This window comes from Lagenorhynchus albirostris, chromosome 10, assembly GCF_949774975.1.
Source record: "Lagenorhynchus albirostris chromosome 10, mLagAlb1.1, whole genome shotgun sequence".
Lineage (NCBI taxonomy): Eukaryota > Metazoa > Chordata > Mammalia > Artiodactyla > Delphinidae > Lagenorhynchus > Lagenorhynchus albirostris.
In genome coordinates this window covers 35480036-35497498 of record NC_083104.1, presented here as the reverse complement: position 1 = coordinate 35497498, position 17463 = coordinate 35480036, and the positions used below count along the sequence as shown (strand labels likewise).

At 46.3% G+C, this 17463-nt stretch overlaps 1 protein-coding gene across 3 annotated transcripts in view; it reads left to right on the top strand.

Annotated features, from left to right (window-relative positions):
* The first annotated feature begins 325 nt into the window (after positions 1-325).
* CACNA1D (calcium voltage-gated channel subunit alpha1 D) overlaps positions 326-17463 on the top strand; it is a 318418-nt gene continuing 301280 nt past the window's right edge. For all 3 annotated transcript variants that reach the window (XM_060161573.1, XM_060161575.1, XM_060161574.1), the window contains exons 1-3: positions 326-392; positions 2389-2698; positions 6495-6600. In XM_060161573.1, the coding sequence (XP_060017556.1) occupies positions 326-392; positions 2389-2698; positions 6495-6600 (483 nt within the window). The remainder of the gene's footprint in view (positions 393-2388; positions 2699-6494; positions 6601-17463) is intronic.

The following is a 17463-nucleotide window of genomic DNA, read 5'->3' as shown; positions in this document are numbered from 1 at the left end:
AGGGGGGGACCAAGCCAATTCTCCTTTGCAGCAAAAAATTACATGTATATATTATCAAGATAATATATACATCCGATCTTATTTTTTAAAAAAAGTTTATTTTGCTCCGATTTTGAAAAAGAGGGAGCGTGGGTGGCCAGCGGTTTTTATAAATTATTCTTATTTTCTGTTATCTGTCCCCGTCCCTCCCCACCCCCTGCTGAAGCTTGAATAAGGGCAGGGATCGCGGCTCCTACCTATCGGTCACCCCCTTGCCCGTTCCTCCCCCGCCCCAACGCCTAGCACAGTGCCCTGCACACAGTAGGCGCTCAATAAATGTTCGTGGATGATGATGATGATGATGATGAAAAAAATGCAGCATCAACGGCAGCAGCAAGCGGACCACGCGAACGGTGAGCAGCCAGAGCCTGGGCACCCGCTGCCAAATCTAATCCTTGTCATGGTCCTCCTCTTCCCACCCCCCTCTTCCTTCTCACCCCCCTCCCATCTCTGATGCGCTGGTGGGTTGAGGGGGTTGGAGAGGATGCTTCTAGCTCGGTGTCATCTACACAGAAAGGGGAGATGCGTGACAGCCACTCCGTTCTCCCCTTCAGGCCTTGAATGTCAGAGCTAATTCTGCATTTGTGGGGTGGGGGCGGCCGTGGAGTCCGTGGAGTACTGTGCCGCCGGAGGGGCGGCAAGCCGAGGTGATTCGGCTTCAGTGTCCTCGGGCTCAACTTTCCTCCAACGCTCCCGAGCGATGGAAAGGGGGTGGCTATGAGTCTTCACCCGGAGCCCCCTTTCCAGCCTCTTCACCTCCTTCCCCGGCCCCTGGTTAATTAGGAAGAAGGTCTCTGGTGGCATCCGGAAAATTCTAGGATTGCCAGGTTTCAACCTCCTCGCCGGTGGGTGAAGCATCCCCCTACCCTTGAGAGGGAGGCTGGGTCTCGGAGTCGCCGGCCAGGGGGTCGGGTGGAACGCGTATTCCCGCTCGCAGCGCCGCTGTGCACACGTCGGTAACCTAGCAATGCCCGGAGAGTCGCTGCCGCTGTGAGGCTCTGCGCCCCAGCCCGGCCACGTGCAGTTACCATGCCGGCCCGGCTGGGTCGAGAGAAGGGGGCGCAGCTCCTGGCCAGCCCTCTTCACTCCTGCTTGGAGGTCACTGGAGTCCCCCACAACCCTCCATGGGCTCGCAGCCTTCCCGATGACCGCTCCCCAAGGGAAGACTTGGGGCGACTCCTCCCCTGGCTCAGACCGTCTGCTGCCCAAACCCAAGGCCCCCTCTCAGGCTGCTGGCCAGGCAGATGTGTGCTCGCTTTGACTCTTCCTTGCTTTTTACTGAGCAAGAATTGGTTTTGCAAACGCCCATCCCTCTACCTCTGCCACCACGCTCACTTTGACTTCTGTCTCAGTAAGGAGGTTGTGACCAGAGGCAGGCAGGTGCCGGGGAGACCTGCCTGGATCTTGGCCTGACCCCAGGCTGGAGAGGGCTTTGCACATGGAACCCTCTTGGGGTTCTACCCTGTGTGCACTTGGATACCAGCCTACACTGAGGTGATTCCTGTGTAGGCCTTGAGGGCCCCTGGCATAACCCGGCCTGTCTATCCTGGGTGTAAGGGTGCAGGCTGCCTGCCTTGTCTGTTTCTTTGGATGCTGGCTTGGCTGCTGCAGCTGCAATTTAAAATGCAAAAAAGCCCTAAAGATGTTTTCTGTTTTCCAAAGACTGTGGAGGAAATGAGTCCCAAGCATCATGAATTTTCATTTGGAGGAAGTGTCAGTGCATAATCTAGGTATTGGTTATGGGGCTTTTGGTATTGCCCTGGTGCCAGTGGAGGATTTTTTTTTCCATGCTGAAAAAAGTGCATTGGTGGCTATGGAAAGATGTTGGAGTAACACCCTGAAAATGATTAAGACTGTTGAATTATTGCCACTGCTTTTTTTGTGTGTGTATGTGTGTGTGTGTGTGTGTGTGTGTGTGTGTGTGTGTGTGTGTGATGGTAGTTATTTTGAAGAAGAGCTGTTGTATGTATCTGTTAACTCATTAGAGATACATGGGTTTTAAAAGTCAGAAAAGATTTGAAATAAATGTGGGAATGACCTCAGTTTGTCTGAAGGAATGCACTGAAAGACTCCTTGTGAAGACACGGGTGTAGGGAGTTACTGACCCATTGGGCGTGATGCAGCAGTGGTCCTGTGTTACTGACACTTTGGGCAGGGCTTGCGGACTTTCCTTGCTACTCTTGCTGGCCAAACCCTGCTTCTAAAAAATAGGACATGAGGTTTCAAATGGAAACATGGGGATGATTTCCCTACTGTTCTTGATGGGAAACCACTTTAGCTTTCTTCTGACACTGGATTCTCATTGTTTTTTTTTTTTTTTTTAATTTTCCTTTTTCTCCTTCTTCCCAGAGGCAAACTATGCAAGAGGCACCAGGCTCCCTCTTTCTGGTGAAGGACCAACTTCTCAGCCGAATAGCTCCAAGCAAACCGTCCTGTCTTGGCAAGCCGCGATCGACGCTGCTAGACAGGCCAAGGCTGCCCAAACTATGAGCACCTCTGCACCCGCACCTGTAGGATCTCTCTCCCAAAGAAAACGTCAGCAATACGCCAAGAGCAAAAAACAGGGTAACTCGTCCAGCAGCCGACCTGCCCGCGCCCTTTTCTGTTTGTCACTCAATAACCCCATCCGAAGAGCCTGCATTAGTATAGTGGAATGGAAGTATCCTTTTTTGGGGGAAGGCTTTCTCGTTTTCCCTTTTACCATCTGTTCTTTAAAAGGATTTGCTTTCTGAAATGGCACTTACAGAGTGATAGCATTTTGGAATGTGAGCAACAGAAGAAGTTGTGTGTAGAGGGTTTCATGGTATATAATTTCCTATCTCCTCTGGGTGCAGAGGGGTATCTCTCTGGGTAAGTATAGGCTACTGTGTGTGTGTGTGTGTGTGTGTGTGTGTGTGTGTGTGTGTGTGTGTAGTGGTGGGGGAGGGAGTGACAACCTGAAACTTCAAAGTGGTAGATAATTAAAATATGAAATTAACCTTTGGCCATTTGACACTAGATGGTTAGTTTCAACGCACCATTGTTTTTTGGCAGTGGTATGCGTTGAACCTATTGCAAATAAGGTATGCTGATTAAAAAAAAAAACTGTACTAGAAATAAATACATTTTTGACCTTTAGTGGAATCTTCTCATTTTGACGTTTGGAATTTGCTTCGGAAACTCCAATTAATGCTAAGATGGCTTGTAGATCTGACATTTGGTGAGTCTGATTGTTCAGGTAGCTACAAATATGAACACTTGCTTCATAGGGAGGGAGCAATTTGCTCATCAATGCTATGACTTCCTGGAATTTCCTTTTGACAAGTTCCAAAACAGCATTTGAAACGTGAGCGTGAGGGAGCATGTGAAGGGAGAGGTTTGTGTGTGCCTCTTCTTTCAGCGCCCGTGTGGGTTAGAGCACAGCCCTCTCAGTGGAGGAATTTGCAGTTGCTGCCTTTATAAAAAAATTCTGTCTGTGTCCTTGGACTGGAGTTACATTTCTGGGTATCTCCTTTGTATTTTTAAAACTGAACTCCAACTGCCCCAGGAGGGTTGTTAGGGCCCAGATCTTGGAAAACTAGGGTGTGCTGCCTGCTTACTCCCTCCCCTAAACCTGGAGGCCAGGTTCCAGTGCCTGTCACCCTTCAGAAAATGTTGACTGAGGCCTTCTTTCTGAGCAAATGGCCTTCTAATTAGGTGATTCATTAGTTTGGGTAAAACACAGCATTTCCTTCTCCCAGAAGTATATTCGGAGTTGACCTGGGCCTTAGAGCAGTTCCTAAGCATAGGAAGGAGTAATAAAGGGCTTCCCCACGGAGGCTGGGGGGAGGGGAGGGGCGGTCATGCTGCAAAGGGCGGGGGTCGGTGACCCGGGCTAGAAAGTGGAGCTGAAACCCCTGTATCATGTGAGTGCCTAGCTAGGCAGCTCTTTGCACGCCCTCTGTCTTAGCTGGCTACTTTCTGTGCTCTCAGAGAGTTAAAATGAGGTAACTGTCTAGAAAGGTTTTGGAGAGAGTAGCCAAGTGTAGGATTTGAGGGGTTTTCATGTGCTTTTTCCTTTTTAGAACAGATGTCTCCTCTCCAGAGGGAGTTGCGGTGTCTCTCACATGGCTGGGGTTGTGTGGATGTGTTTTCTCTTTAGGTTCTTTTTGAGTCTGAGGACGAACACTGGTGTCGGCCCAGGAGGGAGCCGGCTCCACAGGGTGTCCCTCAAGTGGCATGGCAGCAGTCAGAGGCACAGACTGCACTTAGCCGGAATGATCTCGTCCTCCTCAGGTTGGCTTGACGTGACTCTGAGTAAGCAGAGGCCTCTCGGTGGGGTCGTTAATTTCATGTGGAGTGAGGCGGGAGGCCTGGTGCTGTTTGTGCACAGTAGTTTCTCTTTGTGCACAGTAATCTGTATATAGTAATTTATGTGAATGGAGTGAATTCCTGGATGGTGCTGCCGACTCCCGTTCCCGCACCGCCAGACGTGTGCAGAAATCAGGGGCTGTGGCTGCCAGTGCAGGGAGAAGCCGCCCCTACAAATGGGGAAGTTTGCAGAATAGATCCTGAAACGATACATGATTTGTTTTTTTCAAATGACCGTTTTCTTCAGGTTCAGGGAGCAGGGTATGGGCAGCTTCCTAAAGCCAGCAGTGCCAGGCCCTGTCCGCACTGGGAGAGTGAGTTTTTACCTGCTGTTTGCCTTTACATGCAGGCAAAGCAGAGTGTCCTGCACTTGGGGAACGAGGAAGGAATATTGAGGATCAGACCCATCCGTTTCTCTAACGCTCTGTTCTGCTTGGCTTGTCAGAATCTTGTGCAGTGGGTTAGGATCCACCAGTACCTGGCGTCTGAAACTGGACCACCATGAAGAAAAAGGACTCTTACGTTTGCTTTCCTGAACAGCATCAGTGCTTCTCAGATTTGCTGGTTTATCATTTAGGTAGCAGGAAATTAAAAAGGCAGAGTGGTGGTGTGGGGGAGGGGAGAGACAGTAAGTGTGTTTCCATATAGGATAGCCCTGGGGCAATTGACTTTTAAAATTTTGGAAGGAACTGCCAAAAGGAAAAATGAAAAGGAGATTCTGAAGTCTTTTTAAGGTGGACTGCCTTAAAGTTGGGTCCCTACATAAGAGATTTTGTAATACTAGAAGAGTTAAAAGAATAACTACTAAAAAAAAAAAAAAAAAAAAAAAAAAGAATAACTACTGAGGGAAGGATAACTGGCTTTAAAAATAAGCCCATCAAATTAGTAAGGGAATGATGTCTTTCACGTCCATATTTCAGTGAATGTTAAAGTTATTCTAGAGGCTGAGTCTCCATGAAACTTAACGTATCCCCAGAGACATGAGGGGTCTCTGTTTCCTTCAGCATCTTTGGATTTCCCAGAAGGAAATCAGGATGAACGGAGAAGGTCTGTGCATATGCTCAAAGCTTTAGGACTTGGAGATGTTGAGTGAAACTGGCCTTGCCTTTTGTGGGTGAGGGTATGGGAGAAACAGTGTCGTACAACCAAGCCCGGGGTTGGAGATTAGATTGGTGCTCGTGAAACCTTGCATTTGGAAAGGCTGAAAACCAAGAGAGGAAAAACAGTCATTTTGGCAGATGTCAAATTTTGTATTGCCAGTTTTGACAGTGTCTCTCGATAACAGCAGAAGGTTTAAGCAAGTATCTGTTGAAGGCTGCTCTTAGAGTGATTCTTCCAGACAGACCCCTGAGATTTAGAAATGTTAAGTTGAACTCTGAAAGTATCTGGTGGTGATTTCTTCTGGACTTTTATTTAATTTGTTTATAAATTGAACAAAATAACAACACGTTATAAACGGAGCTCTGGTCTGGCTCTAATCTAAAATAGTGATAACTGCTGATTAGTAAGGAAGGAAAGCGGAGGAGGGAGGTGAAGCCTGGCTTGCTTGTTACAGCGAGGGATTGGAACAGCCACAAGACGGTCACAGGTGGAATGGAGAAGGTCCTTTGTGACTTGTCCTATCCCAGTTCGGACAGGAGATTCAGACTGACCCAGCCAAGAACAGCCTCCAAGAAAACGGCTGTAACACATGGTGACAAGGATTTGTGGAAGAGGTTTGTCTCATGATGGCTTTTCTTTGTGTCTACAACAGCCAGAAATTTAGCTCTCTAAGGCCCTTGTTGCTGTGAGAATGACACGAAGTAGAAACCTGTTTCACACAGTGCCCTAATTGGATGTACTTTTAGGTTTTCATATAAAATGTCCAACAGAAGAATGAGTGTAATGTGATCCTTGCAACAGAAGAAAAGAGCATGGAGACGTCATTTGATAGGAAGATCTGCTGTGAGTTGACCACTAACTATTACTGCTGCTGGAAACCTTGTAGTCACAGCAGTCAGTTGAATAAGGATTTGTGGGTAAAATTTTCATGTAAAAAGCAGTTCAAAAGTGGTGTGATTGGGGGTGTGACGAGAGAGATGGTTTATGTTGGTGTAACACGTATATACCTTAACAAAAATTTTCAGACCATTTGACATATTTATATTATTGGCTATTTTTGCCAATTGTGTGGCCTTAGCTATTTACATCCCATTCCCTGAAGATGATTCTAATTCAACAAATCATAACTTGGTAAGTGTCCTTAGAGTTGCTGCTTGTCCTGATGTGTGCTTATCATTTACCTCTATACTGAAGCTGGAAGCTGGCGGCTGGCTTTCTGGGTGGTTGAAGTTAACAGCTATGCATGTGATGTTTCATGGAGCTTTGCAACAGTGGTGTTTTTTTTTTTTTTCTTGACCTGTATTCTCAAATTCATACTGAATGAAAGTGTTTAAAGTCATGAATCTTGTATAAATAGATGTGGAACTTTTCATGGAAGAGGTTTGTAGCAGATTTAAAAATAACTTTTCTTTCCATATAGGCTTTTTTTGTCGACCATTCTTTTCCTGTTAATGTTAGCCTTTTTTTTTAAAATCCAGTGTTATTTGGGAGTTGTGGGTACTATGGTTAATTTTTCTGGTAAGCAGAGAGTTATCATAGCTTCTGTACCTGAACTATTAATTTTTACAGAAGTAGAACACAACAGAACTAATCCACGTAGCGCATAATTTGGTGAATGTACAGTAGAGTATTGAAGTTCCTTCACTTAGTTCTTTGAAATGCTCCAAGATAAAATGATTCTATGGTGAAATAAATTGGGATACTTCCATATACCTTATTGCTCTCTTAAAGATTTATAGTGCACTTTAACTCAGTAAAACCTCCAGGAAAGTCTGTAGTTAAAAAACCAGTTTCATTTTGTTTAACTCAGCTAGTCCCTAAAAGTAATTGGTCATGGATTCTTTAAACATTTTTTTGGCAGAGTGCATCACAGTGTTTCATGGAACTTCCTTTGGGAAAGGTTGATATAGTTTAAAAAAAAGCACTGAAGAGCCCTGGAGTGGGACTAGGAGTTGTCCCAGCGGACTGTCAACTGGCTGTATTTTGGGGGCATTTCCCAGACCCTTTGTGCATTGCCGTTTACCCACCTGTCAATTCGGGGGATCGGATGAGAAGGTCACCAGGGTTGTTTTTACCTCTGACATCCTGTACTCTTTCCTTGATGATTCAGAAGCCATTGCAGGATGTTTCTTGTGCTGCAGCATCCTCTTTGCAAGGATCAGTCCTTCATGAGTTGAGGCCGTGCAGAAAGGAGGTGAATGAGGGGCTGGTCCTGGATAACAGGAAATTCTCCCTATTGTTTTGCTTTCCCCTCTTTTAGCTGGTTTCATTCGGTTTTGGTTTCTCATGCTGAAGCTGTGTTTTAGTAGGGCTGGATGTTCTTAGCTGAGTGTTGTAAAGTCAAAACTGGTGAGGGGAGAGCTCTGCCGGGGTCTGTAGATGTTGACATTATTTATGCTTTTATGATTTTAGACTTCATGGTTTGTGTACAGGATTTCATGTTACATTTAAAATGTGCGGCACATTTCAGATGTAGTGTGATGTCTCTTCACATTTGGGCTTTTGTAGTCTGATGTGTAGGGAATTTTAAAAAATTTTGGACACTGCTACTGAAAGTACAACTGTAAATGGGAGTTGGATACACATGTAAAGACTTACTGTTAGTATATATTTATACTGTGCTAGAGATGATCTGTGTGACTGGATATTTTAAATAGCTTCTGATTTAGTTGTAGGCATGTGACTTTAGACAATCATTTCAAAGGAAAAGCAGAAGTAGTGAAAAGCCCCCATCAATGGGGCTAGATCATCACAGTCTAGGCCACAGATGGTGTCAGCCTTGTTACCAAATTTAACAACGTGGATGGTGACCCAGTTTGTTGCTTTTTGTAGCTCAAGAGAACATGATTAAACAAACTTAGAAAATAGATACCTTTCTGAAAGGCAGATTAATTCAGATCCATGGAATAATTAATGTAGCTGCATGTGTAAGTCAATTAATATTCTGATTTTTTTTTTCCCAGGCAAGTTCAGGGCACTAATATAAGTACTGTCGGACCATTTGGATTTCTCAGCTAATAAGTGAGGGAATAAAACATAGGAAATGGATAAATCTCTCTTCCTCCCCCTGGCAGTCCCTCCCCAGTGGATCTTTTATTGACAGTTCTTAAAACACTGGCCTTTTGTGGGTGGGAGAGGGCAGTGTGTTAGTTTGGCAATCCTTTCTAAAAAACCCAACATACATTTCTTTGACCTCTTAACATTCTGAAACTTATAGCATTCAAGTTTGTGTCTTGTGTTCACTTGGCTGGTCACATGGCCAGACGAATTTAATCTCTGCCTAACTCTTTAAATATTTCCTTTCTCACTGTGGGAAGGGAAGATCTTTGTGGATTTCCCCCTGACTCTTAGCAAGGTCCCATGCCATGTCAGTCGTCCTGCCAGGGAGCCGTTTTTTTTTTTTAAAAAAACATTTGACCCAATTTGTACCAAAGTGATTGCTCTATTTTTGGGATCGGTTTAGAGGCAGCTGAACGAAGCTTATTTTTCATCTGTAGTAAATACCTTTCAATTAATGTGAATGGCAAAACAAAGGGCAGAGACTGATACGGATTGCAAAGCTGTACGTGTCAGGGAGCTGGTGGTTTCCTTTACCTCCAAGCTCTGTCGGGAATGTAGATGTTGAGCGCTTAGAGTACGATTCAGGGCCAGCTTTGTGGAAGATGTTTCTGCCTGTTACAGGTAGTTTGCAGTGAAATTATTACTTTTGTTGGGTAAGAAATGTGGCCATCTCCCTTCGTCCAGTGTGTGTTTGGTCTGGGTTGTACCTAACTGAGCCAGCTTTGGGGATTTGGAGACTACCTTGGGGGCAGCAAGTTTTCGCAGGGTTAGATTAAAAAATATATATATATATATATATATATATATATAAACAATCTCAAGTTTCTATGCAGCTTTCATTTGTGGACTTGCAGGGACTAGTGGAGGCTGCAGCCATGGAAACGGTGCAACTCAGTTCCCACAGCAATCTCCCTCCTAGATCAGTCGGTAGCAGGATTTCCTCAGTTCCACTTATTAAAAGTGTGTATCATTTATTTAATTTTTTTCTTAGCATGGGGCAGGGGGTGGGGAGCGCTTCTTTATGGAGTGTCAGCGTGGCGATGATCACAGTCCTGTCCCTCACTGTGTTGGAAAATGCTTTATTTCGCTTCCCAAACTTCAGTTTCTCATAAGTCACAAACTGACTGAACGCTTCAGTCTGGGCATCCTGCTACTGGAAGTCCCACCCCACCCCCGGGCCCAGTTCTCCATAGTGCTGACCGGCCTCAAATTAGAACTGTCCAAAGAGGGGCACCCAGCTGTCAGCCCTGACCTTCCTTGATGTCTGCAGCCACCGAGGGCAGGGCGCATGGCCTAGGCCACTCTGTCCCTTTTCCAGGTGCTCAATTAATGCTTTTGATACTCAACGAGAAGTTTTACTCAGTCTTTGACCCCCTTTTTGCCCCCTTTCTCATCTTGCCTTTGTGTTTTTAGACTGCTGACACTTGGCCTCTATAAAGCCCCTTATGTCTTCCCCTTCCTCTCCATTCACATTGCGGTCAGATGGCTTTTGCTAGAGGAGTGATCCTGAGGTTTCAGGGGCGACCTGCTGCCCAAGGGAAGGCTGGGTGCTCCTTGGTCTACCCAGCCTTTTCTGGTTCACCTTCTGTGCCTCTCCTTCATACCCACCCCCCACCCCCATCCGTTAGTCCACCAGCTGATCGTAAACGCCCCTCCCTGGTCTTGTCCACCTCCTGGCCTCTTCTCCATCTGAAATACCTCTTCCTCCCTACCACCCCTTCATCACTGTCACTGTCCTTAGAGCTGCTCAGGAATAGTCGTAAAGGATGTCTCTTCTGTGAAGCCTTTTCTGACCCTGATTAGAAGTAACACTCTTATCTGAACTGCTTCGCTGGCACTTTGCATATAAAACACCTTATGTTTTGGTTATTTATGTGCACATCTTATCTTGTCTTAGCAAGCCTCTTCAGAATACAACTCACAGTGAATCATTTTGGAACCCCAACAGCGCCGAGCCTGACGGTGTGTAGATGTTCATAAATGCGGGTTGTTGAGGACCACTGAATGAACGCTCTCAGGAGAAGTTCCTCACCCAGTCTTTCCTCTGAGCCGTACTCAGGATTTCCTTGTGTGGCAGGTTCCTCTGCGGACTCTTTCGAGGTCCTTGGCGGGGGTTAGGTGGGAAGTTCCACGTGTTTACTCCTGAAAAGCTGGGGGTCTCGTGACCCCACTCCTCACGTACCCCTGGCTGAAGGCACCGTGGGAGCTGCGTTTCCGAGCTGAGCAGCCTTGTACGTTTTGTGCTCCAGCTCCAGGGCTCGGAGTGGCAGAGTGGTGAGAGCATCTCTGGGAAGCAGTGCTGGCTGGGGACTCCTGTCAGGGGGACCAGATGCCTTATGAGGGCCAGGAACGCTGTGGGACAGCCTACTTTGATTGCATTCTCTCCTCCATGGCCGAGATTCCCACGGAGAGTTTCCTGGGCTTAAAAAGCGAGTTCATGGGCTCTGCACGGTCCATAGTTTAGCATCTCACATAGTGAGTGGTGTGAATTGAAATACCTGAAACACAGTTTCATAACCTGTCTCCTTGGGCTTTGCCTAGAAGGTGGCTTTTATTTCCGTACCTCATCTCCGTGGCTTTGCTCTGTTGTCTTTCTGTTTGAATTGCGAGTTTATTTCTGCATGCCTAGATGCCGTTTTTCTAGGGCAGCACACAAGCTGCCCTCAGTTCAGCCTTCTCTGAGCCTTGTCCCTGTCTTCCACCCCACCTGCCTATGTGCAAGTAGCACTTGCTTTCCTTTTTGCAGATATCCACCCCTTTCCGCCTTATTCTATAACTGCTGTGGGAAGTGGCTTGGTGTGTGGGGTGCAGTTCTGCACGTGGGCTTTGGGCTCTGACAGCCTGGCCCTTTGGCTGATGAGCTGAGTGACTTTGTTTTAGGTTTTTTAAGTTAATTAATTAATTAATTTTTGGCTGCACTGTGTCTTAGTTGCTGGGCTTTCTCTAGTTGCGGCGAGAGGGGGCTACTCTTCATTGCAGTGTGCCGGCTTCTCATTGCTGTGGCTTCTCTTGTTGTGGAGCACGGGCTCTAGGTGCGCGAGCTTCAGTAGTTGTGGCTCGCAGGCTCAGTAGTTGTGGTGCACGGGCTTAGTTGCTCCACGGCACGTGGGATCTTCCCAGACCAGGGCTCGAACCCGTGTCCCCTGCACTGGCAGGCGGATTCTTAATCACTGCACCACCAGGGAAGTCCCGAGCTGAGTGACTCTGGATGAAAGTAGCATGTGCTGAGTCTGACTTGTCTCGATGGTGTTGCGAACTTAACCCTTTGCGGGTGCACAGTAGGCACATCAGGAAATGCACGTGGAATGGGTGGGTCCATAAATGAATGACCGTGTGGGGTTCCATGGCATGTCCTTATAGATCAGGAGTTAATTTTCAGCAATTGGCTAATGATTAATGTTTGCTCGAGAGGCTGACTTTCATTGTCCAATATTAATGAGAATCCCAGGAAGCACCTGTCAGAGGTTGCCTTGAATTTCAGGATTGTATATTTCTCGGCAAATTTAACTCTTTATATCTGAAGCAGGAGAGAAGAAAGACAAATGCTCGATACTTTTTGAATCCCTGCCTCATAAGCTGGCTTCTGTGTTCAGCACTGTGTGTGAGCCAGGTGTGAGAGGTTGTACTTGGGTGTGTGTGTGTCACATTTCGTGTAAAGGTTGGTGGGGCAGCAGAATTCCCACAATAGATGGACTTGGGGAGTAACATTTAACCCAGAGCTGGTGAACCCGTTTATGCCTTGTACAAGTAATTGCATCTCTTTTGTCGTCTTGCCTCATATTGACAAAGAACAAGTTACCCAGATTGATGTTTTATTGAACAGACTTGGATTGAGAATCGGCAGTTTTTCAGAAATCAAACCCAAGTCTTAAGGAATTCAGATTTACTTCTATTAAAGTTCCTTAAGAGGAATTCCCAAACGGTCCTCACCCTTTTGGTTTGTTAGAAAGCGAATCTCATTTCTTTATAGACACACCTCAAACGCTGGAACTTCCCTGCTTAGACCCTTGAAAAATGAACCTGTCTTGGAGTGAGGATATGTTGGTGTATTGGCCAGAACTTGTTGGATTACAAGTTGCAGAAACACAAATTGGCTTAGTTGGGGAAAAAAAAGTATGTGTGTGTGTTTGTAATTTATTAACTTAGGTAACTGAAAAGTCCAAAGGGTAGAAACTGTTATCAGACACAGCTGGAAAGGGGGCTTAAAAGAGGGTCTCAGGATCCCACCCTGCACCCCAGCCTTCCCGTCTCCCAGGCACAGTCTGACTGGCCTCCAGCGGGTCCCTCTCACACACTGCCTGAAGTGTGCATCCCGTCAGCCCACTTTGGGGAGGGTCTTTGGGGAGATGCATTCCTTCCTTAACCTCAGCTCAAGTTCAGTATTTTAAAATGATTGTGTGAGAAACAGGAGATGCTTGTAGCAGATTTGTGGGTAGTTTCCTTTTTTAACCTTCCCCATCAGCATTTAACTTTTAACTGTCTGCAAAACGTGACAAGTGCCTGATACAGAGGGGTCAACTTGCCCAGCTGCAGAGGCATTTATGTCTTGTTAACTACAGGTGCTGGTGGTGGGGTGGGACACCAGAACAGACCCTCAACTGCTCCTCCCCCAGGAAAGTCTCTAAAGAAATTGCAGAGGCCCTGGGATGCTGGTGGTTGAGCAGAGTGTTACTGTTGCTTGGACGACGTGCCCCGGGAAGCGACATCGGTGGGCTTCCTTGCCCCGTGGGGTGGCAGTGGAGGTTGGCAGGTCATTTCAGAATAGACGTGAGCCTCCTGTCATGCTCACACTCCTGGGGCCCTTTGCCATCAGCACTGTAGGATGTGTCCCCAAGTCCTGTTCTGCCCATGTGATTGAAATGAGGAAAGGTGAGATTGGTATTCTCACAGCTGGGGTTCTTGTGGGCAGTGTGGTGTTTGGCTGGGCAGGCAGAGCTGGCACTGGGAGGTGGGCACAATGAGAAAAGCTGAAGATGGGGTTGGAGGAGGAACTGTCTGAGCGAGGAACTGTCCTCTGTCTCTGTGTGTGTGTGAGAAAGCTGGGGGAGAGTGTGGTGGGTGGATGGACCGCTGGGTGTTTTTGACAACACACACCTTGTAGCATGAAGCCCTCTTCTGGAGATTTTAACTATGCAGGGTTCCAGACACTGCCCAGGCTGGGGAAAATGACTTTCTCCTCCAGAACCTCAAAGCAGTCATTTCTGCTAATTTCTTTTTCCCCTCCCTACTGGCCGAGTGGTAAATTTAGAAATCACCTGTTGAAATTATTGAATGAGTGAACATGAGAGTCAGGCTGGAGGGAATTGGCAGGGGGTGACCTGAGGGAGGGAAGGCCGGCTCCAGACTGCTCAGGGAAGATGTAGCTGGCAGATGGACCCAGCCTGGGAAGGAAGGAGGAGGTGTCCTTGGTCAGCTTGGCCTGTGGATTCACAGCAGGCTGGGTGTGAGGCTCATGCTTTCCCTGTCGTGGTCATCTTCTGAGGGGCCCACCGTGCCTCCCTTCCCTGCACCCATGGGGAGGTCTAGCACGGCATACTCACAGATATTTCTGTAGTGCCTTAAGGACCTTGTTTATAAGACAGGAAGTCAAGGCACCATTATTCAACAAATATTTATTGAGACCTGCTCTGCAGAACATACCAAACTTATGTGTCTGGACTTCTAGCCGGCGCTGCTATGGGCTCCCTGTGCCCGGTTGCCCTTTCATAAGGAAAGCCCACAGCATGGGGTCCGAGAAAGGCCTTCTTTGTTTTTCGTATTTTGCATTCTTACAGTAAATCATTATTCAAATTTATACAAATAATACACGAATACATTCTTCTAAACTATTATAACGCTGCAAGTAAACTGAGTCTCCTTTTCCTTACTCAGCTCCTAATCACAGTAATCAGTTTCAGAATTGTTTTTCACTGTGTCTGTATGTGTATATCATCTGTGTTTTTTGAAACCTATATCTATACAGTTTGGGTATTTTAAGTTTTACACAAGTGGAAACAGAGTGCATGCATTATAAAGCTTCCTTTTTTCCCACTTGATGTGTCTTACAGATCTTTCCGTATCTGCACGTAGAGATCTAACAACTCCTTAGTTGCCGTAAAATATTCCGTGTATGTGCCATGGTTTGTTTAATTGTCCTCTTTCTGATGAGCAGTTGGGTTATTTCCTAAAGTTTTGCTGTTTCAAACAATGCTGCATTGAATATCCTTGTGTGTGTTCTTTGTGTGTACAAGTAAACTGTTCTCTGGGATAAGTACTTAGAAGGGAACTCTCTGGGTGGGAGGATAGTGCATTTTAATTCCATACTTACTGCTGCATTGGCTTCCACGTACGATTTACGCTCCCCACCCGACAGCTCCTTGAGGTCAGCCGTCCTTTAAGTCTGACGAGTGACGTGATTCATTCCTTGTCTTAGGCCATGGGAAAGGAAATCTTGGGGGGAGGGTACAGCCTCTCTCTTGGATGTCTGGTAGGCACCCAGAGCATCTGGTTCGAGCAGAAAGTCCTGGAACTCTGAGCACCAGACTTGTCATCTCTTTTGAACCACAGACCTGGGTGAAAGGCACCAAGGCTCATTATTCTTTCCCTTGCTTTGGGTGCACGCACTTGGGGACCGTGCTTCTTTCAAGAGAAACATTCATTCCACGTGGCTAACAGATAAATACGTCCCTAAGGCAAAAAACTGAGTCTCACTTTTGCAGTGTTTGCTGGCTACAGCTGAGTTCTAAGACGAATTCTTCCTTTATGTTCCTTTTAGTGGCGGAAGAAAAATATCTCACCTCGTATGTTTCTGCTGTCCCCTGGTCTTTGATGATTAATTATTCTATTTTCACAGGCAGTTGAACCTCGCTATTATTGTGGTATTTATTATAGGGTTTGTACCCCCTCCTGCTTCCAGAAGCTCTGAGGTGGCTTAGAAAATGGAAGCTGATGAAGGATGGGGCAACCTGGAATCAAAACAAAAACGCAGACTTGCCCAGGTGCTCCAGATGAACAGATCGCTGACACCTGGGCACTGAACTGGCCGTTAGGCTTTCCAGCAGTGGTGGCGAAAGGGAGCACTCCTAACTTACAAGGTTTTTATCCTCTCAACAATGGGAAGCAGCCACATTCATTGAGAGAGGCATTTTCTAGGAAGCAGTTCCAAGCAGGAATCTACAGCATGGGTCCTTGTACAAGGTACTGTTGGGGCACGGAGAGCCATGTCTTCGCTGTGCTTTTGTTAACGAGAAATAAATGCCCTGCAAGCAGATGGTCTCTGGATTCAGAGTTCCTAAAGGGTTAGGACACAGCATTAAAACGTGGCATACTGGAGGCACTTCTGTGTTCTATAGCAGTTTTGCTTTTTGGTTATATAAATTACTATAGAACTAAAGCTGGGAAGATTAAAAAAGGTGTAGTTTAAAACACCTATCACTTGATCACATATAAAGTACTTTCCGGAGCATTTATTATGTGTAAAATATAGTCCATTAAACATTCACTTACTGGCTTAACTTGGTTTAAGTCAGAGTACAAAAGGATAGCATGTATTAATGCAAAGAACCCCTCCCAAGCCCTCGTTTTGGAAGAGATGTGGTTTTATTATTTTACTCTAATGTGAACTAAAGAAGTGACCAATGTATTTTTTTTAAAATAAATTTCTTTCTTTCTTTCTTTCTTTTTGGCTGCAGTGGGTCTTCGTTGCTGCGCTCAGGATTTCTCTAGCTGTGGCGACCGGGGGGCTACTCTTCGTTGCGGTGTGCGGGCTTCTCATTGTTGTGGCTTCTCTTGTTGCAGAGCGCAGGCTCTAGGCACGCGGGCTTCAGCAGTTGTGGCACGTGGCCTCAGTACTTGTGGCTTGCGGGCTCTAGAGCTCAGGCTCAGGAGCTGTGGCGCACGGACTTAGTTGCCCCGCGGCATGTGGGATCTTCCCGGACCAGGGCTCGAACCCGTGTCCCCTGCATTGGCAGGCGGATTCTTAACCACTGCGCCACTGGGGAAGCCCGTGACCAATATTTTTAAAAGAAAACATCCTCGAATGCTCTTCAGTAAATAGATAACAATGGGGTATCATGACACACTGTTTATACTTAAATGACTCCTTTCAAATTGTACAAAAACAGCTTGACTGAGTAAATGGTTAAAATGCTGCCCTTTTATAACAGTAATTAGTCCCTTAGTCTTTTATTTTTGAGATAATGCGAAAGTGTGCTTCTCTTTGGGCATTCACAATTTATGAATTATTGAACTATAAATTAATGATGAATCTATCTAAAGCTCTTTTCATAATTTTTATTCGGTGGGAGTGAAATTAAAACATCCAAAGTTCTAAATTAGAATGTGGGGAAGTGGTGACACCCAGCAAGAATTTGGTAAAAGAGAGGTGTTTAAGAAATCTTTTTCTAGAAAGCCCCGTGGGGTCGCAACTAGTTTGATCCGGGCAGAGAAAGCTTTGGAACTAGTTTAGGTTGGCCAGCTGTATAAGCTAATTGATAATCATTAAAGACAGGGTGGGGGATGAGGGGATGGGGAACAGGAGGTTAGATGCTGGTTCTGATTTACCCTGGATGGTACTGAATGTGAATCACAGACTGGTGAGGTTGGGATTGGGAAGGACCCGGGAGACCTTCAGGTGGACACATTCATTCTTCAGACCCAGCAGTCGACTTGCTTAGGGTCGCACAGTGACAGAGGAGTCAAGTGGGGACTTAGGCCAGGGCTTCTGTCTCTGGGTCTGTTTCCTTCCTACCCTCACTGTGACAGCCCTGAATCCCGGTTGAAGTCAGGCCTTTGCCATCTGACCGGCAGGTCTGAGGATGCCAGGGGCACTTGTGACATCTGGAAAATCAGATGGCAAAAGAGTGTCTCTTCAAAGCAAGCTGGGCATTCAGCCAGTTTCTTTGTCTTCCAGAAGACAGTTTTGATCATTCCTCCCTCCCTGTTTTACTTCATAAA